At 43.2% G+C, this 26,475-nt stretch overlaps 2 protein-coding genes across 3 annotated transcripts; both read left to right on the top strand.

Annotated features, from left to right (window-relative positions):
• Window positions 1–55: 55 nt before the first annotated feature.
• Window positions 56–14,066, top strand: snrnp70 (small nuclear ribonucleoprotein 70 (U1)). Its single transcript, XM_080723878.1, has 10 exons — window positions 56–246; window positions 1,288–1,441; window positions 2,243–2,305; window positions 2,496–2,550; window positions 2,631–2,695; window positions 2,811–2,873; window positions 2,969–3,050; window positions 7,332–7,433; window positions 8,825–8,924; window positions 12,465–14,066. Exons 2-10 carry the CDS (start codon window positions 1,295–1,297, stop codon window positions 13,357–13,359), a joined length of 1,572 nt encoding a protein of 523 aa, XP_080580004.1. The 5' UTR covers window positions 56–246; window positions 1,288–1,294; the 3' UTR covers window positions 13,360–14,066.
• Window positions 14,067–14,595: 529 nt separating this feature from the next.
• On the top strand, window positions 14,596–22,775 carry lin7b (lin-7 homolog B (C. elegans)). Of its 2 annotated transcripts, XM_080724576.1 has the most exons (7): window positions 14,864–14,903; window positions 17,281–17,426; window positions 17,751–17,869; window positions 20,048–20,119; window positions 20,309–20,518; window positions 21,068–21,231; window positions 21,956–22,775. In XM_080724576.1, exons 2-7 carry the CDS (start codon window positions 17,309–17,311, stop codon window positions 21,975–21,977), a joined length of 705 nt encoding a protein of 234 aa, XP_080580702.1. In that variant the 5' UTR covers window positions 14,864–14,903; window positions 17,281–17,308; the 3' UTR covers window positions 21,978–22,775. The 2 variants fall into 2 exon arrangements, with proteins under 2 accessions (XP_080580703.1, XP_080580702.1); XM_080724577.1 differs by lacking the exon at window positions 17,281–17,426 and having other exon boundaries at window positions 14,596–14,903.
• The last annotated feature ends 3,700 nt before the right edge of the window (window positions 22,776–26,475 follow it).

Below are 26,475 nucleotides of genomic sequence, written 5' to 3'. Positions count from 1 at the left end.
GTCTGTCGTAATCGCTTGGCGGCAGTCCCCGCCATTTTAATGATAAGGAGACGGGCGTCGATTCGGCACGACAGCACACTTCTGTCTGTGTTCATACGACGGCGTTGTTGTCTGGCTGCTGGTCCCACTTCTCATTTAGTCTCACTATTTCTCATTTAACTGTAAAGTGTACCTGCGATACAACAAAGGAGGGATTACATCCTGTCTGGTTGAGGCTGCAGAGCCGCCCAAACAAACTGACCCGAGGTAAGAAACTATGCGAGGAGCAGCACGAGGCCTAGCGCTAGCGTTGTTAGCACGGTTAGCTCGTAGACGGACACAATGTACCTTTATGTTGTGATGAAACCCAGCCGGGGAACCACAGAGGTTGTATTTCATACAGCTAATGTGTACGAGTTAACGCTGGAGACGACCTAGAGCAGTTCTACCTTTCAACAGAAACACGTCCTTTGTCTGGACTCTGGAGTGTTGACTTGTGGCGCTAGCTAGCAGCTAACTGGCTAGCTAGCTGAGCTTCAGTCCACAAGTCAACACTTACCGACAAACAGGCAGTGGTGGGGGGAAACGTACTCAAACGTTTTACGTTTTAAAGTATCAATACTGCCATGCAGAAATACTCTGTTACAAGTAAGCGATGCGACTCGTTGTGAGCTCGTAGATCTTCAAATATGTATAAAATGTGACTAAAGACAAGCGGTTAATGTATGTTTTAACTCGTAACATAAGCTTTTGAATGATTGTAGTGGAGTAAAGGTGCAATATTTGGATTCGAGAAGTACTAGCGCCATGGAGAAGTAGAAGTATTGAAATTGGAAATGCTCAAATAATGTACAAATAGGCCTACCTCAAAAGTGTAGCATACCTAAGTACTGTATTTAAGTAAATGTACTTAGTAACTGCTAGTACAATAGTAGTAATACACAAGACGATGCATGAGTCTTATTTTCCCGGCACACGGCGTGTGTTTTGAAGCTGTTGATGTGTTGTTGGGGCGAAGTGTGTCAATAACTTTAAGACAAATACTTCGTAATATGATCCGATCTACAAGCCAAGCACACAATGGCTTGTGTCTGTTTTCAGGAAGTGGCAATTTGTCTTCATGGCATGCACATGAAGACAGATTGTCGTGGTTCAAGAAGCCCCATAACTCGAGTTCCACACCTGGGTTCATTTACAACCCCCTCAAGGAACCCGGAGGGTGCCTGGGCTGGACCCCACTTTGAGAACCGCTGGCATAGCCCTCTCAATTAATCTTGTTTCTCTTTCTGTTTTTTTCCTTCTTTATAGGTGAAACATGACTCAGTTTTTGCCCCCCAATCTCTTGGCCCTATTCGCCCCGCGGGACCCCATCCCCTTCCTGTCACAGCTAGAGAAGCTTCCCCACGAGAAGCATCACAACCAGCCTTACTGTGGCATCGCCCCGTTCATCAGGCACTTTGAGGTATGTGCTTTTAACTGCTGGAACAAGGTGGACCTGTGAGTCAACACTTTATTGGTTCCCCCTTTATATTTATTAAGTACTGCGTTCGATGATTTTGTATGTGGCGTGTCTGTCTTCCAGTGGGAAAACCCGCCTTCCAGTGGAAAAACCCTTGAAAAAATACAAGGTGTAATCACCAACTTGGTGACCTCACCAACTACAAGTGTGACTCGATATAAATAACAAGGTGCAACTCGGCAGAGTGCCAACTTGCCTGCCCACAAACATACAGACAGCAGCACCGAACGTAATACTTGCACAAGTTGGCCATACATGGCCTTCTGCCGTACACACACGCACACACAAACACGTAGTCTTGTAAAGTGACTGAGTACTAAGAAAAGCGCTATATAAATTACATCATATCTCATATCTCGAACAATCTCCCAGAAAACTGCAAGTCTGCTGCCTGCCACTCTTATTTTAAAACGCAACTAAAGACTTTCTGTTTGCAGCGGCAATGGAAGCTCATCAGGAGGGAATATGGGAAATGGGACGGATCTATGTTGATGACTTGACTTTAGAGATACTGTGTACCGCTTTGTGTGATTTTAGGCCAAAATCTGTAGGAGCAGTGTTCAAAAATGTGTTTAGAAAAAATCGGCCTGATGGTGGCGCTGAAGAGGGCCATGTGAGAAATGATGGTCACAATAAAACTTCCATGCCTTACTACATAAACAATGTGTGCACTCTGCTCAGAAGATGGAAAACTGTATACAGTACATGACTTGACTAATTATTTCCTTTTTTTTATATATTCAGGATCCTAGAGACGCCCCGCCACCAACAAGGGCCGAGACACGAGATGAGAGGTTAGAGAGAAAGGTAAGATGAATGGAGATTTAAGAACCTGGCTGACTCATTACAACAAACTCATTATAAAAATAAATAAATGCAATTCATTAAATGCAATTCATTATTATATGTGAAGTTATCTGGTCGACAACTCTGGTTTTACCGGCTAGCCAAAGATCCCAAACGACTACGTTTATCACATGCTCATCTTGTGTTACAGAGGAGAGAAAAGATCGAGAGGAGACAGACGGTGGTGGAGACAGAACTCAAGCTTTGTAAGTTTACACATGGTGAAATGTGTCAACAGGTATTATTTTGGGTGACCGGTTATTAAATTGTCATGCTCTCTTTTCAGGGGATCCCCATAACGACCCTAATGCACAAGGGGACGCTTTCAAGACATTGTTTGTTGCACGAGTGGTAAGTATTTTTCACTACAAATCAGCTTTGAATTGCAGTATGTGGAACACGTAAATATGTCTTCCAGTGAGCTGGCCGTAGTATAAAGTCTAATCATCTATTATCATCGCTCCAGAACTATGACACCACAGAGTCCAAGCTTCGACGTGAATTTGAGGTTTATGGCCCCATCAAACGGGTAAGTGTTTTGACTGTGTCCGACATCTTTGCCTGCTTGCAGTGCCACTGTGTTGACGGAAGTGTACGTGTCTGATCACCATTTCTTTCTTCCAGATCTACATAGTCTACAACAAGAGGACCGGGAAGCCGCGAGGCTATGCGTTCATTGAATACGAACACGAGAGGGACATGCACTGTGAGTATCAACAGAGAAGCTGTTAAAGCTGGCAAATCGGTGTGAGTCATGGAAGGGACTATGAATTGAGACTCCCAAAAACCAAAAATAATATTATTATTATTATTATTATTGGGCATAAATAATTTATCGACCCAGCAATGTTCTCAATTCTCATACGATCACACCTCTTAACTGAGGACTGATTTCCCGTTTTATTGGAGCAAGGATATAGTGGGGTGGGGTCCAAAGCTCTCCATTTTCCGTACTCCTATCAGTTTTCTTAAATAGTGGAGTAATGGCATTCTCAAGTAGCTACTTTCCTATGCCTCTGGGAACTAACTATTTAAATGTTTTGGAAATGTGTGCAAGTAAGTGAAGGCAAGTAGATTCATCCATTTGTGCATGGCTAAAGTGTGACATGAGTTGGAGGATTGTGTGACATGTCTGTCTGTCTGTCTGGTGCGCATGTTGGTTGACTAATACTAGTGTGGCTGTGAAGGGCTTTTCAGTGTCTGCCCCACTGGGGTTGATGGGGAGGTGGGGGAATGGACTGGAGGTAGAAATGTCTGACTTTTCCTCTGTAAATCTGAACATATTTGCCCGTCATAGGGCATATTTTTTAATTGTTAGGCGTTGTAGCTCTCTGGAAGAGCATGTCTCCTGGTCGGACTGCAATGGTAAGCACAAGGTCACGGATTGGTCACCAAGAATTGCTTTTAGTTACAAGGAATGTGTAAGGATAGTTTTGGGAAAGCCCCTCAACTATGTGCTGATGATATTGATGTTCAGCCTCTTTCTCAAGGCTCTTACGAGTGGTCCTCAACCCTGGTTATGGGGAGCTTGATTCTACTTCACACTTGGTACGACTATTTAGACTTCAAAGCCAGAGAGTGTTGTAGTGGGCTTGATCCTCTTTTGTACCAGGTGTACACAATTCATAGTAGATGGGCTCTCCAGGACCAGAGTTGACCTACCCCTGGTTTATTGTCACAGTGAGGGACTGATATGGAGGGGATATGTGGGGGGGCTCCTGCAGTGTATTAACTGTGTGTTGTTCTCATTGCCACTGCAGCCGCCAATCTGTGATGGCTATTGGCCAGAACTGGCTTGCAGATGATGATGATGGTTATGATACATCTACACCCTACTACCACAGCTCAGTATATGGTTGGTATAATGGGTTTGTATGATGGGTAAGATTTCTTTCCACCCTCCATCTCCAAATTAGGGAAGAGGAGCTACGTTCAATGGTAAAAGCTCTTTTTCCTATGAAGCAAGGCCAAGGAGCCTTAGCTAGCTGATGGCATGTTGAACTTGAGCTTTGACCATTGAACGCACCCCAGGCCATTAGTGTATTGATGGGTGCCCAATGAATCTGCCCTTTGTGTTAAAGCCACCTCATATCAATGAGGACTGTAGTCTCGCTACAGTGTTACAGAACCTTTCAGATTTTTCCGTTGCTTTTTGCAATGCACATTGTCAGTAAGTGTACCTTATGCGGTAAGGGAGAAGATTTGGACAGCCACGTCACCACTAGTTAAATCTTAGGAGGCCAACAGCTTGGACCAAATTGGAACCTGTTTAGCTAAGTGGTAATCAGGATGTGAGCAGGTACTGAAGAGGGTAATAGTAAAGGGGGTAGTAATGTCTCAGGCTAGTCCCCATCTGGTATCTCAAGAGGGATCTCAACAAATCAGACTGATTGTACTTAATGCGCATAGAGCTGGCTTTAATAGAATAGGCTGACGAGGGTACTATTTGATAAAGTTAAATATAGGCTTCTCATACACTGTCACATCCACTATATAAGTGAAAGATTTTAGTCAGGGTAATTGGATTACAGATTATTGTAGATAGAATAGTGAGATAAAGCTATGCATAACGTGAATCATCACACACATAATCGTATGACAGTGTAGATATTGGAAATCCGAGTTTTAGAAATTGATCCACGATCACATTTATTTCAGCATGTGAATACTTAAGAATCAGCTCCCCTTTTTGAAATACGGTGTTTCTTTTTGTGTGTTTTATTTATTTTACATTCAAGTTCAGGTAAGCAAGAACAATGTATGTTTTGGCCTTATCTGTGAGGGTTTGTGGTAAAACAACACCTCAAGACATTAGTTTCCTTTTTAGATTAGATACAATTCTCAGATGGGGCAGATTGTGTAGGACTATGGAGAATTTGGTAAGGCCCTATTATTGAAGAGAGAAGTCATAATTAGTATGTCCAAGACATGGAGGGGTTGTGGTAAGGCCCTATTATTGAAGAGAGTAGTCACCTTTAGTATGTGCAGGACATGGAGGGGTTGTGGTAAGGCCCCTGGTACTATTCTTAGGTGCCGTGTAGTATTGCACATAGTGTCTTTGCTGTGCTTTTGAGGGGGTTCCGGTAAGGCCCTCTGGGTGTACAAATGAGGGATTTTGGTAAGACCCTCAAATTGGGTGAAGGGCTTTGGTAAGGCCCTGTGTGTATGTTTAAGGGGGTTTGGGGTAAATATGGCCTTCCCGCGGACATAAAAGATGAGCACACTAGGCCTTGCCAAGGGAATCGTCACCTCAGCAGACCAGTGTAGCAGCCAGGATGGGTCATCTGGATCTCACCCAATTCTTCAGTCGTAAAAGATGGATCATGTGTGATAATGGCGTGTGCATAACTTTGGGACAATGTAAGCGACTAAGCCATGATGTCCCAATGGTGGGACATCCCGATGTTGACTGGCAAATGGAACGACTTGTTGATAGTTTGAACCGTGTAAGTGCAGGACAGGTAAACATTTCTTGCATTTGTTGGTGGTTCAACAGCTCACAAGGCCAAACCATTAAAACTACTGCTATGACGCCACACTCAATATACCTACATGGTGTACAGCTTCCTAACTAACAAAACATGCTGCGATATAAATTGCACTTGAACACCATAGGATATCCTTTATTTTTATTGGGTGGGGTGGGTCACTACTTGGGGTGAAAGGCATTTGGATGGGCAGATCAATTTTTAGATTAACACTTTGTGACCGCCAGTGAGTAGATTTCAGTTATCTGGCTTGTGATTCCTACTGGTAAGACGTTATTTTGTCCCAGTGAAATACTAATGCTATGCATACACACTTAATATTTGATTTATTACTGCCCAAACTCATCTGAGGACTTTGTCACTGCAAAATCAAAAAATTCATTCAAAAGTAAATATTGTTCAAAAGTCCATTTGGATCAATTTGTACAGTGTTGTAGTAGGATCATGTGTTGGGCAGTGGGCAGACTGGGCACTACAGCAAAGTATATTTAGTCCTATTGCAAAGAGATATCCAGTTGGCTCACGCTGCCTGTGAGCAAATTGGATTGTCTAGTTATACCGTAACTTTTGATTGCCTACTGTTAGACGACAGTAATGCTTTGGCTAACCACAACGTGTTAACCTCAATGTTTAAGTGGACTAGAATGTTAACATAAGCCTCAAAACTACTCTACTTTGTAAATGTAATTATTGCAATGTACCATTTCAAATTTAAGTAAAAATTGTAAATGTAATTATTGCAATGTACCATTTCGAATTGAAGTAAAAATTGTGTAGTTTCAAAGTGTACTTGTGCATTTGATGTCACAATCCTATCGCTACTAGACACATCAGGTTACCAGGTAAACCCTGTGGTGGGGTCATAGTTCTAAAAAATAACTGGGTTTGAGTGTCTTGGATATCATGTCAACTTGAGGCCAACCGTACCGCTCTCTACAGGAAGCTGAACCATACCATGGCCGTTTTCTTCATCACCATAACTCTTCAGACAACCGGCGAATGAATAAGTACAAAGCAAAGACAATCATTGACCTAAATTTTCGATGCTATTAAAGTTACTCACGTTTGTACTGGGGGACGTACTTGGTTTGAAAAATACTCACTTTGGCGTTTGTACTGGGGGACGTACTTGGTTTGGGGGAGAGAAAAAAGATTTATTTCCTCTTACATTTGCCGTTGTGCAGAGATCGGTAAGTTGAGTAAAAGCCAAGTACTATACACTGTTGCTGTAGATCTATGCAGAGTTGCAGAGAACTCACAGTTAAGGCTGGGTAATCAGGTAAAGCTGTAATGTGTCGGGACACTCCTGAGGTGTGGTGGAAGGAGTTCAGCTCCAATCCCCTTCAGCTTTAACCCAGAGAGCAGCCCTCTCGGCTTCACCTGCTCCTGGTCAGTATAACCATGCACTTTGTTTCCTTAACCACAATGATGCCACCATGCTCTCCAGTGACACACCCTTTGTTTTCCCTGCCCTCGCACCCCCCCACCCCTCCCTCCAGCCGCCTATAAACATGCTGACGGGAAGAAGATTGATGGCAGGCGAGTGCTGGTGGACGTGGAGCGAGGACGTACGGTCAAAGGCTGGCACCCTCGCAGGCTGGGTGAGTTACTCAAGTTTCTCTGAGCATTGTAACAGGGTTACCACGGTCATGAAATTACTGGAAATATTTTGAAATTAGAAAAATATTTTTCCAGTACTGGAAAGGTTTTAGAATTGATTAAAGGACAACTTTAGTTTTTTACAACAAGGGTTCATATTTTAGATTGTAATTGGAGAAAAGAAAAGATGAGTATTAAATTGTTTTCAATTAACTCTCCCCACGCTTTGAACGTTAACGTTCGCCCCATTTTTTACAGAACCTCGATGCCAATACGGCGCTCGTTCGGTTCGTTCGTCTGATGACTGTAAGCTGATGAGGGGTCGCGCGGCCGTGTATTGTAAACACATTTTCCGCGGTGATGGTGTAAAAAATCCATTATGCGTTACATCAACGGAGAACAATTCACTTCCTTGTTGATTTCCTCTGGCCCGGAGGCTCTGTAGCCAGTGACTGCTCTGAATGTACGGCAACACATAGCAGGACAATTCACATTCATTCTCGCATGAGGCCGCCCTCTGCTGCCTGGCAGACCAAAGTGCACTATTGCACAATCAAAAAAAATAAAAAAATGTCTGTCTGTCTATCTACTATAACGTCGCAAAGGTAAGCCGCTTTTTGATGGCACCAGACCCAATAAATAAATAAATAATATGGCAGTAGGAGAGTTAATGCTTTCTATTGTTTTAGCCATTTTTGTATTTTGATTTCGGTGGTTGGGGTCATGCGTACAAGTGGCTAAATATGTCTTTTTAGACACGATAAGCTGACAATTTCTTTGTTACTATTAACACAATAAGTCACATCTGCCCATGAAAGATTGCGGTGCATCTTGGGAATGGGCTTATTGTGTCTAATACATATTAGGCCACTTGCATGCATGCCTTCAACCTGGGGGCATGCATGCAAATCAAAATCGTTAAAATCATCACTAAAACGATAGAAGTAAGTAAATGAAAACATTTTAACACCCATCTTTTCTTTTCTCTAATGACTATCTAAAATATGAACCCTTGTTGTAAACAAAATAATAATAATATAATACATTTTGGTTATTGATTTTGTTAATTCATTTACTGCCACCATAAATCAACTTTGAGGGTTCCCTGCCATGCTTTTCATACCTTTTGACGTGGGCATGTGCGTGTCCATCGTGCACGCTCCGCAAGCATGCCACGGTCCGTTCGCAGCGTGCACACTTTATTTTTGCTATACTGCCTGTCTTTGGGCATAGGAGTAAGCGATTCGTTATTGCACTGTATTACGTGTTAAATATTCTGGAAAGGTTTGGGAAATTCATTGGTAAAAATGTGTGGGAACCCTGTTGTAATATGTTAGTTGTAGAACATCCGAGTTGGCTATCCCATTCATGCGGATCATCTTCATTCAACTAGGTGGTGGACTTGGTGGCACCAGGAGAGGTGGAGCTGACGTTAACATCAAGCATTCTGGTAGAGATGATGCGTCGCGTTATGATGATCGCGCCATAGGAGGGTGAGTAACTTCCTCTGAAGGTTCAACTCAATGTTTTGTGCTGTTAATTAGTGTGGTTGCCAGTAGGGCACCACACTATTGTTCTAGTCCGGCCATTATTTTATTATGGTCAACTTTTAGCCAATCAGGAAGCAGCATTCTCGGTGACGTCACCATTATAGAAAGTCCATTGAGTTTTAAGGCTGGGAAATACATCAAAAATGTATCGATATCGAGGATGCATATCGACGAAGATGGCTTGAAATTAGGTATTGGTGTATTAGTCGGGGATCCACATGCCCTAAAGCTCAAGGAATAGGGTTGAACCTGTGATGTTCTGCCGCACTTTTTATTTCTGTTTTATCTATTAGTTTGGTCATTAAGGTCCACAGACTGAGAGGCCTGCTCTGCCGGAAACATCGCGAAAAAAAGTTATGGCCATTTGTATATTCACTGTCCCATTGACTCCACTACACAGGAAAGGAAATATATTATAAAAAAGAAAGATTCTGCTTTAAGTAGCATGTGAGGGGTCAAAATGGAGAGTTTTCATGATTGTGAATCCATTGCAAGCATTTGTTTTGCACAAAAAACATTCCTTGGGCAAGAAAACTAACCAACACAAGTGTGAAAAGTGATGAGTCATCACTTTTCACAGTCATCACAGTGATGAGTCATCACTTTTGACACTTTTGTTGGTTTGTTTTCTAGCCCAAGGAATGTTTTTTGTGCAAAACAAATGCTTGCAATGGATTCAGAATCATGAAAACCCTCCATTTTGACCCCTCACGTGCTACTTAAAGCAGATTTTTTCTTGTTTATAATATATTTCCTTTCCTGTGTAGTGGAGTCAATGGGACAGTGAATATACAAATGGCCATAACTTTTTTTCGCGATGTTTCCGGCAGAGCAGGCCTCTCATTCTGTGGACCTTAGTGACCAAACTAATAGATAAAACAGAAATAAAAAGTGCGGCAGAACATCACAGGTCCCCTCCCATTTTGAGGGACTGGATCCCCGGCTATGTGTCAAATTAATTGACAGACACACTATGCATGCACATAGCACATGCAAAAAGCAGTCCCATCTTAGCTTGGCAGACTATATACTAATGCAGCTAACTAACTGCAGTACATATCCCCTCCTTGTTTTAACATGGGTGGATTGTCTAGCTGCACTAGGCTAGTCCCATCTGTAACCAGGTGTGGTTATTTCAATAAAGCCTACCTAACCCTTCTATGTGTACTGTGCAGTGTGCATGCATGGATATGCTATTCATTATATAATGCAATTGTTTTTACTAATATCGTGAGTAATATCGATATCGAGGTATTCAACGTTATCGAATATTGAAGGTTTTCCTAATATCGCCCAGCCTTAATTGAGTTCAATGGTGGAGTGGTTGAGGATTGGTCACGCTTAAAATGACAATTTGGCTACCCAGACAATAAATAGGCAACAACACTTGCTAGGGCTGTCACGATATGACATTTTACATGACGATTAATTGTCACTCAAATAATTGCCGATTAACGATTTAATTGTCTCTTCGTCGTTGATAATTACATTTCTGTTTGGCTTTTAGGCTTTGAAGTTGCATATGGTAGATAACATGACCTAAATATTCAAATACATTACTGACATATTTGACAACTTAGTACTTAAAAAAATAACATTGATAGTGGAAATAGCCGATCTACAAGCTCACAACGCGTCGCAACGCGTTGTCAGCTTGTAGATCTGCCATTTCCACTATTTCTGACATTTTTCAACATTCACGATTATGACGATTATGACAAAATAATTGCGATAATGTCAAATAATCACGATTAGACGATTATGTAATAATTGTGACAGCCCTAACACTTACAATTTCCAATTACATCTTTCTAGCTCTATGCTACGATAGTAGGTGGGGATGCAATAACATTGTCGTTATCGCAATATTATCGTATTTTGGACCTTTTTTTGGTGGCAATATCGACACTAGACAAACGGGCAGAAAATTTGAACGCCAGCAGAGTAATGACAATGAAACAGCCTGGCTATTAGAGGACGGACCTCTGCTTCACAGCATTATGTGTAGATGCATAGCATGTTCTGAATGACCAGAGGTCAAAAAGAAAACGAAGTTTAGACCCCTTGTGGACCCCATTCAATTTAAGTGACAGGTGGACACCATGCACTACATAAGAGCCACAGCTCATAATATGACTGAGAAGAAGAATAAATGCATAGTTGTTACCTATTCATATCATTTTAAATATTGTGAAAAAAACTATGTATCGTGGGGCCCTGGACCGCTGGCCTTGCGGTCCAGGCACCTAGGCTCTAATGTAGCCAGGCAGTGCATCGCTGGTTCGAGTGCCGTTCCCAATTTTCTTTACTGCATGACTCTCCCCATCTCTCTGTAGGCGTGGGGCGGTATCGACATTTTGTTACCGCGATTACCGTCTTCCCATTTACCGTCGGTATTGCGGTAATTACCGCACCCCCGTATCTATTAATAAAAGGTTCGGCGATAAGCCAAAATATTGCAATCGTCTTCCCAAAAGTCGCCTCTCCACAGCCTGACTGCCCGAGTTATACTTCCCCGTACAGCACAGCAGGTTTGGCTTTGAAAGGAGCAGATCTACAAGCTCACAACACGTCGCATCCGCGAGGCGTTCTGAGCTTTTTGATCTGCACTGTCGGCCAGTGTCGGGTTACCATAGTAACGGTAGCTACTTGGGCTTTTAAGACACAGACTGCTGTGTGAACAAACCAGAAGAGAGACGGAGACGGGTAATCAGATCGTGTACAGTGATTAAACTCACGTGCACGTCTGAAATCGCAGCGATTGAGTGCTGATATATACAGGTTTTAGTGACAAGACTTGACAGAAAAGGTTATAAAATCGGCGACGGGGCACAACGGGCGAGTCGGCGCGACGCGATGGGAAAAGTAAAAGATAGTTTCATTTTCGCTTTTAGTCCACGCGGTCCGCGCTCCGCCTGTAATCCGTATGAATAAAAAACAAAATGCCACAAGGTACTACTGCCACAACACAAGGTATGTATTAACATACTTGTGTTGTGTGGATTACAGTCAGAGAAATACGCTTCTCCGTGCTCCCTACTACGCTGCTGCTGTGTCTGTCTGTGTAGACTCGAGTGACGTATGTGGCTTCCAAACCATAGACGTTCCAAACCTGTGGTACGCGGCCCAGAGCAGAGCGGCATGGAGCGCATGCGGTCCTCGCCTCTCCCCCGTTTTAAAACTCGCTTGTTTTCAATAAAAAATAGACTATTTTGACCGCGGTAAGGACCCTGGCACCGCGGTAGGCCTCGGTATACCGCGGTACGGCGGTACGGCGGTTACCGCCCCCAACCCTATCTCTCTGTCCATTCTTCATTGTAAACTATCACTTAAAGGCAGAAAAGCCCCCACCAAAAATATATAGTCATATCATGGACATGACATTATCATAATGGAGATTTTGGTATCATTACATCCCTACCAGAGAGATAATTTAGCTTGCCACCAGAATACTGTACTGAGTGTTCTTTATCCCCTCCCCAGGGACCGTGATCGTGGAGACCGCGGAGAGCGTCCAGACCGTCCAGAGCGTCCAGAACGCGGTGTTGAGCGCGGAGAGCGAAGGGAGCGGAGCCGGGATAAAGAGCGCAGTGAGCGACGCCGGTCCCGCTCTCGCGATCGCCGTCGCCGCGATACCGCTTCAAGGGACAGGGAGAGAGAGCCGCGGGGTGCCCCTGGCATGCCCATGGGCACGCCTGGCGAGGAGAGCAGCGGGGGTGGGGGTGGGGGTGGCAGTAGACGCAGGGACAGGGACAGGGACCGGGAGCGAGCCGAGGGGCCTGAAAGCCAAAGCAGGGAGAGGAGTCGCGACCGAGACAGGAAGCGGCGCAGCCGTAGCCGCGATCGCAAGAGAGACAGGGGGGACAGGGGCAAGGGCATGGACGGTGAGGAGGGCGTCATGGGCGTCGGGGACGGCATGATGGGGGAGGGTGGCGACAGGATGCCAGAGGAGCAAGACGGTGAGGAGGTAGTCGAGTTGGGGGAGGGGGGAGTGGTGGAGGAACGCAGCAGGGAGAGAGACAGGGAGCGCGACAGAGACCGCGACCGCAGGCGCAGCCACAGGGACAAGGACCGCGACCGAGACAGAGAGAGGCGTAGGGGGGACAGGGACAGGGGAGACAGGGAGCACAAGAGAGACCGCGGGGACAGGGAGAGGGGAAGTGGGGACCGCGGCAGGGATGACAGGCACAGCTCCGTGCGGGACGACATGGGCCCCCAGGATGACATGGGCAACGGAGGCGAGGGAGACGCACCCCGACCAATCGAAGAGCTCAGCCAGGATGGAATGCCCATGGACCAGGAGTCCATGCAGTCTGGTGAAGGATTCGGATCCAATGAAAATGGCTTTAAGACTGAGCCGCCGGTTGAAGGGTACTGAGATTACTTGTTTGTTCTTTTTTTCCGATTCAACAGACTCACTCACACACGTTGCTAGCTTGAACCTGCAGCAGCACCCCACCCATCCCTGTTTGACAATGATACTGTATAACTGACTGTCATGTTTACTCTGGCTGCCACAGAACAGGTTATGCATAAGGAACATAATTGCTTAATGGGCTTTCTCAACATCTGTACAGCTCAGCATCATTCCTTAACTCTTTCAGATTAATTGAAAGGCATAAATGATAAATTACTCCCCTTTGTATTTCTTTTTCTTTTACACATGACGTGCTCATCCAACAGGACAGTGATGGTTTACCACTTTGCCCAACTAATCCGTGCCACCAAATGTTAATAATGTATTTTAGAATTTAAAGCTGGGTTGCTTTAATTGTATTTTCATATTTTTGGGGGGGACTTTTTTGAAAAGAAAGCAATTGTTAGGCATCTTCAGATTGTAGAAGTCGGTGTTGTGAAACAGTAGCTATGTTTGGTCGTATTGTTTGATTTTTAGCTTGTTATTTGCCTTGAAATCTCAGCCCAGAGAGGAGCCATTGGAATCTCGTTTTGAGTTGGACCCAATTAAAAATAATTTAACATAAAACACAAGACAGCATGACCATGATTGGACTAATTGCAAATTTTCCACTGTAAGAGTTATGTTAAGCATCTTTACTCTTGGAATAAAAATGATTTCTTTTTGTATTTAAGCATGGTGGTTTGCAATTCTTTTTTTAATGTATCCCTGTGTGTTTTATTTAGGACTTGACTTTGATACAGTATATCGCACTTAATATCATTGATGTATAAAACGTATTGATCGCTTGGTTAATATCATTGATGTAGTAAAACAATTGATCGTTTGGTTAATATCGTAGTAAAAAATAATTGATCGTTTGGTTAATATCATTGATGTAGTAAAAAACTATTGATCGTTTGGTTAATATCATTGATGTAGTAAAAAACAATTGATCGTTTGGTTAATATCGTAGTAAAAAATAATTGATCGTTTGGTTAATATCATTGATGTAGTAAAAAAAAACAATTGATCGTTTGGTTAATATTGATGTAGTAAAAACAATTGATCCTTGGTTAACCCACAGCCTTGCTTTGACGCGCGTGTGACTTGATTCATGGACGAATGAAATCGCACCACCGTGTTCTTACGTTTTGGATTGCGTAAAAATCTCAAAGCTGGCATTCTCAAGCAGAAAGAGACCTAGGTTCCCACCAGCCGGGTTGATCAGCCAGGAGCTAATTCTGTGACCATTATTATAATCATCCTTTGATTGCTTGCGCCTATATATAATTAGATGTCTGGTGGTTGGTGTGACTGAAGGCATTACAGATCCTCGGTAGGTAGGTCTACTACTAGGTAGGTAATCCGGTCGTTCCAGTCAGCTGGAGCCTCTCCACCCCCTCCAGTCTCCTCCACCGCCGCGACACACCGAACGAGCAGCTTCACCATGATGTCATCCTATTATCACTCTGGAAAGGAATCGGACATGGCGACCATGGCAGAGCCGCTCTGCTTGGAAAGAGGTAACCTGTGTGTGGAGCATGGACTAACATCCATTTGGGTTTTAATTAATAAACGAGATCGAATGAGAGTGTGAAGCTCGCATGCTTCGTTTAAACTGCTGCGCACTCGCCGTCGATGTCGCCTGGGGGAAATCACAACAAATGAAATAGGTGTTGGTTTTGTTAGCCCCCCCACCTAACCAGCGGATTAGGACGTATAAGCTTAATGTGTAGTCCGTGCGGTGGTGTCGCCTGCCGAACGATATCTTGGAAGTAACGTACGTGTCACATCATCGGTGTGTCTGTCTGTGCTATTGGTTCTTTTCGGCAAGCGACACCGCCGTACTATGACGTGAAATCGGCGGGTTGAAAGTAAACGACGTCTGGTGCTTCTCCCAACATAAACAAAGCATGACCTGCTGGTCGCAGCCGAAGCGGTAGCCTAGTAGTGACGATTATAGGTCGTATAACCACCACATTATGTAGGTTACTAGTACTACGCAGCTACACCAAGGGTCAGCAAATCACCCTTTTTGAAATGAAGTGCCATGTTTTTGTCTAGGTAGTCAGTGTGACACCCCATCAAAATCGACATATTTTGATTGACAGAGAGGACATTCTTAACGATCATTAATCATCTTTAGCAATAACCCACCTATCCCCCAAACTCCCTCCCCAGTCACAGTTCAGAATTTTAATGAATGTGGACTTGTGTGCAGGATGTAATTAGCTGCATATTATGTGACTTAATTTAATTGGCTACGTTTAAAACAATGTTCGATTTTAAAATATAAATCATCACTCTCACACTTCTACGACTGTGTGCCAGTGATCACCCTTCCCTGTGCCAGTGTTGGCACCCCTGCCGTGCCTACAGCATAGCCTACATTGTACACCTACACTACTTTTTATAGGCTATTCAAATGCTGTTCAGAACAACTGTCCGAGAAAGTGTGTATTCAATCATTGAGCAAAGCTAGTCTATTCGTGTGTGTGTGTGTGTGTGTCTGTCTGTCTGTCTGTCTGTCTGTCTGTCTGTCTGTCTGTCTGTCTGTCTGTCTGTCTGTCTGTCTAAACCATGCCAGGAATGCTCATTGCTCATACACCTGTTATAGTTTATTTCATTTGTGTAGTGGTTCTCAACGTTTTTAATTTCAATCCCAATTTGGTAGGCTATATGCATTAGGCTATGCATAACCCAAAGGGAATCAAATGGACCCTTGGTTCAATTTGTACCCTCTCAGAGTTACAGACCTGGCTGTAAGCTTTCAGCTGGGGAATACCCTGGTCTAGAACCCCCTCAAGGCTGGAGATCCACAGACGTGGATGAATATAATTTCTTAAATTTGTCCATTATCTGGCCTGTGATGTATATCAGACCAGTTAGTTACCCATATATGGAGACCCCTACATGATGGTCAACAATATGATGTCAGAACATACCCATATATGGGCATTACTAAATATGGGCATTCCCAGATATGTGCTTAATATTGATGACATCGGGACAGGGATCTCCAATTCTCCATAGCCATATATGGGCATAAAATGGACAAGGGCGTGATTCATTTGCAAGTGTAACTCGTGATGACATCAGTGATCTCCATATATGGGCATAAAAGGGACATCAAGCCAGAGTATGATGTCGGATGACAAACCCATAGAACCACAGACAAACCCATAGAACGAGTCACACTTGCAAATTAATTCCGTCGTTGCCCCTTTTATGCCCATATGGAGATCCCTGTCCTGATGTCATCAATATTAAGCGCATATCTGGGAATGCCCATATATGAACGCTCCATATATGGCCAAGACAGAATTTATTTGCAAATCAAGACTGCTGACTTTCTTCACCTGGATCTCCATAATGAAGATCATGACACTGACCTCATCAAACCCTGGATATCCATACATGGAGACGACTGGATCATTATCTAGATATCCATATACAGAGCTTGTCAATACCTCTACATCTGACCTCACAGACTCCATATATGGATATAGCTGACCTGTTCTAACATCACAGTGATGACTGATGACTCGACCAGCTCAGCAGAAGGGTATAGTTTGCCAAAGCAGCCATGTGCACGCGCCCATGTGTTTGTGCGTGACCTCGCTTCAGTCCTACGTACTGGTGTAGACTAGTGGATTTTTGTTTTGTTGTTTTAACTATACTAGCCCTTACCCGTTCAAAGATATGAGCTCCGAAATGATGTGCAGTGTGTGGGTTATGGGATGTGCACTGTGCACACAGTATATGAGGGATGGAAAGTAACTTTAACTGGTGCTTGCATGATAATATGTAGGAGCATCAAGAAATACCCGTTTCGTTTAATGGCTACAGAGATACTGTGTACCGATCTGCATGATTTTTGGACAACATCTGTGTCCACAGGCTGGTGGTCAGGGGCTTGAGGATTACGATGCTGTCCAAGTGTAAGGCCAAGCAGCTTGCAACATATTGCTCAATCTCCTCCATTATAGACAGGCAATCTATTTGGAGGAGAAGGTGCTTTCTGTGCCCATATTCTTTCTCCGGAGGTAATATGGCAGACTGAAGTGTGTGATCAATGTTGACTGTGAATAAGTTCATGTGCAAGTGTTTATATTCTGTACATTCTGGACTTGCTTGGATTCAAGCACAGAGACACATGTTGTTTTGAGTGTGGGGCATTAGAAGCAACTGACAAATATTTGTACTCTTGTAATGTAACGTGTGTGTGTGTGTGTGTGTGTGTGTGTGTGTGTGTGTGTGTGTGTGTGTGTGTGTGTGTGTGTGTGTGTGTGTGTGTGTGTGTGTGTGTGTGTGTGTGTGTGTGTGTGTGTGTGTGTGTGTGTGTGTGTGTGTGTGTGTGTGTGTGTCAGATGTGTGCAGGGTGATTGAACTGCTGGACAGGCTGCAGCGCAGCGGTGAGCTGCCCCCTCCTAAACTCCAGGCCCTGCAGAGGGTCCTGCAGAGCAAGTTCTGCGCTGCCATCAGAGAGGTGGGTGGGCCCTCAGTGCAGTGTTCATTTATTAAATGAAACTAAACTAAAAAAAAAAACTATGACATGTTTGGCGACTACCTTTTTTTTTACAGACAAAAACTAAATTCATTTTAAGCTATGCTGACTAAAAAAAACGAAGACTAAAAATATATATTATAGAAATATAGATTTTTGGTGGGGCTTTTTGACATGATTGATTGATTACAGTAGTCTGAAATGGGGAGAGAGAGAAAGGGGATTGACGCGCAGCAATGGCGGTCGGGATCGGGAGTCGAACCTCAGCAGCCTAGGTGTCCGGACTGCTACCCTAGCCGTCCGGGCCTCATTTGACAACAGTTTTAATTTGTAAATGCAATGTGACTCTGAGCCCTGACTTGTAAGGCAGCTGTACATTTGTTAGCATTTTACAGCATCAATGCATTATATTTAACTTGAGCAATAATGTCCTATATAAAATCCTTTAAAAACTAGCTCACGATGTTGTGGGCTTGTAGATCGTCTATTTTCAAACAGACAAAGTTTAAATTGGGCTGAAGTTATGTTTTGTAATAATGATCAAATCTGAGATGTAGTGGAGTAAAAGTATAAAAAGGTGGAACTTTCTTCCAGTGCACCAGGGTCTAGATTTCTCAATGGAAGAGTAGGAAGGAAGACCACTGCAGATGTGCCAATAATATTGTACTAACATACTCATACATAAAAATAATTCATTCATTAAAATAAGTTGCTTAGCCTACTAGATTAGTTGTTACACTACTATATCAAATCTGTGACATTCTAACATTTTTGGGGTGAGTTTGGTTTCCAGTAGCATTTTAATCCTTGTTTTGTTTGTAGCCTGGCTCCAGCCCCTGAATCGCTAGCCTCGGACTGAAAGGAAATGGAAATGCAGGCTGCGTGTCAGGCTTATGGATTTGTGCATCAAATTGCAACGCATGTGGGAGTCGGTTTACGTTTACACATTTCTGAGAACGATTCATATTTCTTTACTTCTATTACTGTAGAATGTCTTCACCTCTGTGGTATTGGCTTATGTGATTCTTTTTTCTTCATTTGAATGTGTGGTGTGTTCAATATGTTTTTATAGCTGTGTGACAACATTCTATTCCTCGTGTGATTAGCTTTTCAGGGCTGTTAACAAACCTTTCTCGCACACCTAAATGTTTGCTGGACACAAAATAGACAGCCACATGCCACAAGGCTCCTGTCTTTTGCAGTTCAAACATTCTGACCTGCTGCAGTAAGTCCTGTTGCACGTGGTTGTATGTCTCACACATTATGCTGCAATAGCGATGTCATTGTAAACCATATACTGTATATCAACAGTTTCCAGTGGTTACAACCAGTTGGCCCATGTCTAGGTAGGTTGCCTACTATTAGATCACCTTGATAACTTGTGTGTAGCAGCACTATCACCTGTCTGTCCTCTCGTCCAGAATAGGGATTGGAGTTCATCAAAGCCCCTCACTGTGTGGAGGGTATAAAATAAATCACATTTGAATGATTTGAGTTCATACATTAACTTTTTTTTTTCTTCTCCTCCTTCTCCTTCTTTGAATATCACCAAACCAATGGAGAGATGATCCAACCCTACTCTTGACTAAAAGTAGCATTCTAACAGGCATATTATACTGTGTATTATTACTAGACTAATAATGTCACTAACTTATGTCACTAACTTAAAGCTTTTGGAATGCTCCCAGAATTCCTTAATATCTTCAGAAATGTTTGTTCTAACTTGAAATTCAATTGAGGTGTTTTTACAGGGGATGTTAAACCAACGTAAAATCAGCACTACATTTGTTGGTGCTTCAAACACACTTGAATGCACCTATAAAGATGAACTAAATTTTGACACACTCGTCCTTATGGCCTAAAAGTGTGTGAACACAGGCTTGTTTGCTGCATGTCAGTGTTAGCATGCCCTGCCACTTGACCTGTGCTGTAGTGTGAACTAAACCTTTCTCTTTTTTATTTAAAAAACAATTAAACACACTTTTGCCACGTGCATAATTATCGTGGAATGTAATGACACAACTGCTGCATCAGTGTTGGTGTCTCAACAGTTTTTTTCTTTTCTTTCTTTTGTTTTTTGTGTGTATTCAACCTGACCTTGTGTATCAGTTTCATATGGTCAGAGAGAATTGCTCTCATCCCTAACCTGTTGCTCACCAGGTGTACGAGCAGCTCTACGACACGCTAGACATTGTAGGAGGACCCGAGGTGCGCGCCCAGGCAACTGCCAAGGTAAGAAGTCATCAAATAGAACGCTTGGAGAAGAATGTTAAAGAATTATTTGGCTTTGCAATTTGTGGAAGGTCAATATATTCAAGTGCTTTTTCTACAGGTCAATATTCAAGTGACTTTTCTATCTCAAATGTAAACGAATATATTCTCTATATTGGTTATATTTCTCTGGTCCTTGGCCCCTGCCAGGCCACAGTGGCAGCCTTTGCGGCCAGTGAGGGCCACGCACACCCGCGGGTCGTTGAGCTGCCCAAGACGGACGAGGGGCTGGGTTTCAACATCATGGGCGGTAAAGAGCAGAACTCCCCCATCTACATCTCCAGGGTGATCCCCGGAGGGGTCGCAGACCGACAGGGTGGTCTGAAGAGAGGAGACCAGTTGCTTTCTGTCAATGGAGTGGTGAGAGAGAGAGAGAGAGAGTGTGTGGCTAGACGGGTAGATTGATAGACAGACACTGGAGGAGGTTGGGAGAGTGGTGATAAGCTCCCAAATATTGTCTGATAAAATTGCCAAATGTCACGTATTTGATTATTACTTGTCTTGAATCTTATTTAATGAGGAAAAGTATATCCTCTTGCAATAGGACCAGCTGGATGGTAAGAAAAACTGTTCTAGTTGTAGCCTACCTTAGTGAAAGAAATCTGTGTTATTCAGCCATATAATTCTGAACTAAATCACTTCCTAAATCAAAACGGTATATAAACTTATTTCCTTTACATTATTCAATGTATTTCTGACCAATTTCTGCTAAGAAACCCTCTGAATCACATTTGTATTTGGAATTTGGGAGAAATGTTGTCAGGTTTATAGAACCCTACCAATTTTGAAGTTGTCTTTAATATATTTTCCAGAGCTGTACAAATGCCAATCATACCACACCTTACCATTTGTGAAGTGTCATCAGTGCACGCTGCTCACGTGTATGTGTGTCCTGGCCGTGCATTGCAGAGTGTGGAGGGGGAGCACCACGAGAAGGCTGTGGAGCTGTTGAAGGCTGCCCAGGGTTCTGTGAAGCTGGTGGTCAGGTACACCCCCAAGGTTCTGGAGGAGATGGAGGCCCGCTTTGAGAAGATGAGGAGTGCCAGGAGACGCCAGCAGCACACCAGCTACTCGTGAGAGAACTCCTCCTTTTAACCCTCCATGTCCACAAAAGCTTCTATTGGACTTCAACAAGTTCCAATCCAAAATGCCACTAACCTGTAACCAAGCGACTCCGTCACCCATTTAGACCTGTTTAACATGTCTTTTTACCTCTCAATCCGGGACAGCGTGTGTCATTTTTTATATTGCTATGATGGCAGTATCGTGATCAGTATCATGGTCAGTATCATGGTCAGTATGTCTGTATCATGTCAGTATTATGGTCAGTATCATGTCAGTATTATGGTCAGCATCATGGTCAGTATCACATGATACTGTCCAAGGTTTATTTATTTTTTATTATTATTTATTTTTCTGAAGCGTGCTCCTTCCAGATATAAGCCACGTGAAGCGTGGCTTATATCTTGGCACAAAGCGCTCAAAGTTTGTTCTACACCCACTAAATGTAAGGGCTTTGAAGCGTGGCCTACATCTTGGCGGAAAGCGCTCAGTTTGTTGTATGGGACATCAGTTTTAGCTAACTAGAATAACCTTGCTGAAATTCATGTGCTCACGCACACACAAACACACTCACTCACACATTTATAAAGATACACATTTATAAAGCTGTTTATGCGTCGCCTATAAGCACAGCTAGACAGGTACCTGTATAGAAACATATTCACTTTGCAACTATTTTCTCTCTCTCTCTCTCTCCCTCTCTCTCCCCCCCTCTCCCCCTCTCTCCCAACACAGATCTCTGGAGTCCCGAGGCTAGCCAATCCCACACCTTCACTGACCTCATTGACCCGCCCACCTTAGTACGCTCCTCCAACCAGGAGTCAAGAACCTTAGACAAGAAAGAAGAAACCAAAGTAGCCAAACGAGACCTGTTGTATATCTGTATGTTTGTGAAGATGTTACAAATTAGCCATTGGAATACCACTCCCCCTCTCCCCCTATTTAGCCTTTTAGCAGGGAAATGCCTATATCTATATCATTATGTAGCCTTGTAACTCTAATAATGGCCGAGTTGTATTTGGTTGTGCACCGAAAATATCCAATCTACAAGCTCACAATGCAGCGTAGATTGGATATTTTCTGTGCACCATGCCCACGCGCAAGCAAATATAACACTGGCTTAATCTTTGTCCCATCAGTGTGTCTGCATCCTAGCGTATAAGGGCAGTACCATAGTGTATGGCTGAATTAGCAAATATAGCATTTTAGAAGTATGTTTACTTTTGTATTCTTATATGAGATTACTAGTGTGTACTGAACGCATGTGTAGCGTGCAGTGCTAGACTTTGATAGGCCATATTAGAGTATGAACACATAGTAGCTATGGCAGAGTTTTGTCTCCATGTCCACTGTTCTCTCATTAGGTTATAGCGCCACCCAGAGGGCTAACAAACCACAAGCATTATGGGGTGAGCGCAACACCTAATCTGAAATCAGTGGCAAGCAATGGGTAACTTAGTCTACAATGAGCATTCCAAGATGTTAATTTGCATTAATTTATTCATGTATTTATTTATGTATGTATGTATTTATTTATGCAATGTATTCATGAATTAAAAGCCTCAAGTGGTTTAAACACTGTTTGAGGAACTTGCAATAATTTTACTTCTACTCCACTACATCTGAGAGACAAATATTGTACTTTTACCACACTACAATTATTTTAAAACTAGTTCCAAGTTACTTTGTAGATTTTCATTATTATTACAAAACATGCATCTACCTCAGGTCAAAAAAACCTTGTTTGTTAACTTTACAGCAATAGTAAACATAGGCCTAGCTTGTATATTAACTCAACACATTTACGTGACTTAAAAAAAATGGTATTCATATTTGAATCATTGCAGTTAGGATGTGATTTACTATATTCTTTTATATGAATGTGAACATTACTATTTGAAAAGTTGGTAACACTTTACTATAAGGTACAAAGTAATACACTTAGTTAATGCTTAACTAACACTTTATTCCTGATTGACTAATACATCAGTTAATCATGAATTCATCATGAAAAATCATCAAGTAATGTTGGAATAGCTATTACTTAATTACGGTAACTTAATCTATCAGTAGTTAAGACTATGTTAGTTAATAGTTAGTTAACATCAACCATATTATGGATGGTTTGTAGATCTGTTTTTTCTGGTCAATTCTATGCCCAGGATGAGTGCTTCATTTCTATGCCCAGGATGAGTGCTTCATAGGCGGGTAGGATTAGTGCGTTGACCCGGTGATACTGGTTGGTCTAAAACTTCCAGGGCTCTCCCATATTGGACTGGATCACCAGATCTACAAACCATCCATAATATGGTTGATGTTAACTAACTATTAACTAACATTTTCATGATGAATTGATGATTAACTGATGTATTAGTTAATCGGGAATAAAGTGTTAGTTAAGCATTAACTAAATGTATTACTTAAAGTTACTATTTGATGAACACAAAAAGTAGCAGTTATTGAATAACATACTTATTATGCAGCATTTAGATGTTAAACAAACAATGCCATCGTAAGAGCAATGCTTAAATTACAACTAGCCTACTAGTTTTAGTTTTCTTTTCACATCAAGAGGGGGGTGCACCGTTCCTGGAGGTACTGCAATACCAGGTCGATGCGTGGAGTGGACGGAGCAAGCCCCTATTCCATCTCCCAGTTCCAAAAATCAATTTAATATATGGTCCCCGGGTAGGGGACGTATCAGATATTAAACTGATAAGAACAGATTTTTTTTTGTTTCGTAAATGTTTATTAACACTTGTCCTTTACATACATTCATTTCATCAATAAAAACAAATATATAACATTTCATTGTATTTTTTCTCTTCTACACAGCACATTTTCTCTTCTACACCATTTTTTTTTCTCTTCTACACTGTTTTTTTGTTCTCTTCTACTCAAAAAATAATAAATAACCTGCATTTTAAATAAATAAAAGATGTGTCACATGCTATTAAAGAACTGTTTCATAGTTAAAAACATAGTTTGTAAAAAACAACAGAGCATCATGACTAAAAAAGCAGGTTAAAAAACAGTGTTGAAAGTGCTGTTTGAAGACCATTATGTATGTCAGTGTAAGTGTGTTGAGTTCATAGAAAGTGTCAGTTAAAAAGCAATCTGGCTAGCCATCATCAGGGAAACGTTCTGTTGCTCTTTCACCAAGAGACTAAAAAGTGGATGATGTTAAAAACTCTCTTAATTTATTCACAGTTCAACTTGTTTCTATGTGCAGGAGCGGGGTGAGTCACTAACGGTTAGATCCCCATCCTGCCTCCTCCAAACGGTCAGGTCTCTCGGGACCTGTCAGTGAACATCACCAGTCAGTCTGCCTGCGGCCCTGACCTTTGTTGTGGGCTTCGGTCTCCCTCGTCCGAATGAGCGCAGAGGCCATGCTTCTTTGCAGCTGCGTTCCTAGGGCCTGCCGCCTGCAGCTTCGGCCGCTTGGACCGTTGCTGCGGCCATACGGATCGCAGCCACGGGGGGGATGTGCATGCGCTTGCTCACCAGCAGGTTGCGGGTAGTCCATATGGCGTCTTTGATGGCGGCAAGGGTGAGCCAGAGATTTGTGTACTGAGCTTTTGTCAAGCGATCCTGGCCCACCCCATACAGCACTAGCTGTGCTGTGAGGACGCCCCCTACCGGTTGAGTACGGGAATTGATCAGGGAGCCGGCTGTCGCCCACTGGTCTACGGCACCGCGGCACTCCCAGAGCAAGTGCCTCACCGTCTCAGGTGCGCCACAACCAGGACGGGGGCATGTTGAGTGCGCTGCCATGCCCCGGGAGTGCATAACAGCCCTGACTGGGAGGATGTCGTGAGCTACCATCCAGGACAGGTCCCGGAGTCTGTTGGGGAGGGCAGGATGGTTCACATTGCGCCACACCGCCTGGGGCTCGCCTACTGCAAGCAGGCGCACTGGACTCACTGTTTCCCGCTCCTGCATAAGAGAGAGAAGAGAGCGGTGGTCACTTAAAACATCCACATCCTGCTCAAGGTCAAAGTGCAGAACAAACTTCTTGATAAAAGCATAGGCAGGTGGCAGGTTAAAAGACACTGGAACTCTAAGATCAACTGGTAAAAGGTGCAAGTGTCTGAGATAAGACCCCATGCAGTATCTGGCCATAGCAGCTGTCTTGTGTTCTCTGGATGGGGCTGTAGCGTGTGTGATGTGTAGTGCGGTGTAAAGGCTGCCAAAAAATAAATACAGGTCGGGGACTCCTTTCCCCCCCTTCTCCTTTGGCTTCTTCATTACGTCACGTCTCAGTCTCTCCCACTTGGATCCCCATATGAAATAAAAGATGGCTCGTTCCAGGTCTAAAATCACTCGTTTAGGAGGCATAAAAACTGAGGAGACAGATAAAAGCAAGGGTAAAATCACAGCTTTGATGATTAAAACCTTACCTTCTATTGTCAGTCTTCTAAGTCCCCAGTACCCCAGTCGCTGCCTAACTCTCCCTACCAGGTCTGGCCAATTGGTTTTGCCCTCCCCCTGTCTGTCAAATTTGACCCCCAGTATCTTTAAGTCAGTCTGGGTCACAGTCAGGGGAAGTCCAGTCATGTCAGTTGCTCTCCATGGTCCATAAAACTGGGCTTGGGTTTTGTGTCTATTAAGTTTAGCACCAGAGGCCCGTCCATAAAAATCAGTCAAGTCAAGTGTCCTGTTAACGGATGAAAGGTCAGTGCATAAAATGTTCACATCATCCATGTATAAAAAACAATTGGCTGTTTCCCCCCCACTCCCTGGAATACTTACCCCTTTGATCCATTGGTCCCTTCTCAAGATTTGTGCCAATGGTTCAACCGCGGCGATGTAAAGGAGGGCGGATAACGGACATCCCTGACGGACGCCGCAGTGTAAGTCAACTGCATTTGTAAGATGCCCATTTACAACAAATCTGCTGCTGATATCTCTATACAGCAAACCCACCCACGCTATGAACCTCCCTGGAAACCCCAGTTTTTGCAGTACCTTAAAAAGGTACTGGTGCGAGACCCGATCAAAAGCTTTCTCAAAATCTAGATTTAGGACTATAAGCCGCATGTTTCTGTCTCTCGCATAACAGATGGTGTCTCGGATCAGCACTAGGTTGTCTGTGATCCTCCTCCCCGGTAAGGCACAGGCTTGATCCGGGTGGATCACTTCCCCCAAAGCCATGGACATCCGTGACGCTAAAAGTTTACTAAAAAGTTTACAGTCAAAATTTAACAGTGTAATCGGTCGCCAGTTCTTCAGGTCAGTCTTGTCATCTTTCTTGT

This window comes from Nannobrachium achirus (assembly GCF_963921795.1).
Source record: "Nannobrachium achirus genome assembly, chromosome: 4".
In the NCBI taxonomy this organism is placed as follows: domain Eukaryota; kingdom Metazoa; phylum Chordata; class Actinopteri; order Myctophiformes; family Myctophidae; genus Nannobrachium; species Nannobrachium achirus.
Note: the sequence above shows the minus strand (reverse complement) of the source record. Positions and strands in the feature narration are given on the sequence as shown.

Excerpts from the sequence above, each read along its gene's own strand:
- snrnp70 (XM_080723878.1), top strand. The coding sequence starts at position 1,295 with ATGACTCAGTTTTTGCCCCCCAATCTCTTGGCCCTATTCGCCCCGCGG. Across the intron at positions 2,306-2,495 it reads ATGAGAGGTTAGAGAGAAAG|AGGAGAGAAAAGATCGAGAG; the intron begins GTAAGATGAATG and ends CTTGTGTTACAG. Across the intron at positions 3,051-7,331 it reads ACACGAGAGGGACATGCACT|CCGCCTATAAACATGCTGAC; the intron begins GTGAGTATCAAC and ends CCCTCCCTCCAG.
- lin7b (XM_080724576.1), top strand. The coding sequence starts at position 17,309 with ATGCTGTCCAAGTGTAAGGCCAAGCAGCTTGCAACATATTGCTCAATC. Across the intron at positions 20,519-21,067 it reads TGCTTTCTGTCAATGGAGTG|AGTGTGGAGGGGGAGCACCA; the intron begins GTGAGAGAGAGA and ends CGTGCATTGCAG. Across the intron at positions 21,232-21,955 it reads CAGCAGCACACCAGCTACTC|ATCTCTGGAGTCCCGAGGCT; the intron begins GTGAGAGAACTC and ends CTCCCAACACAG.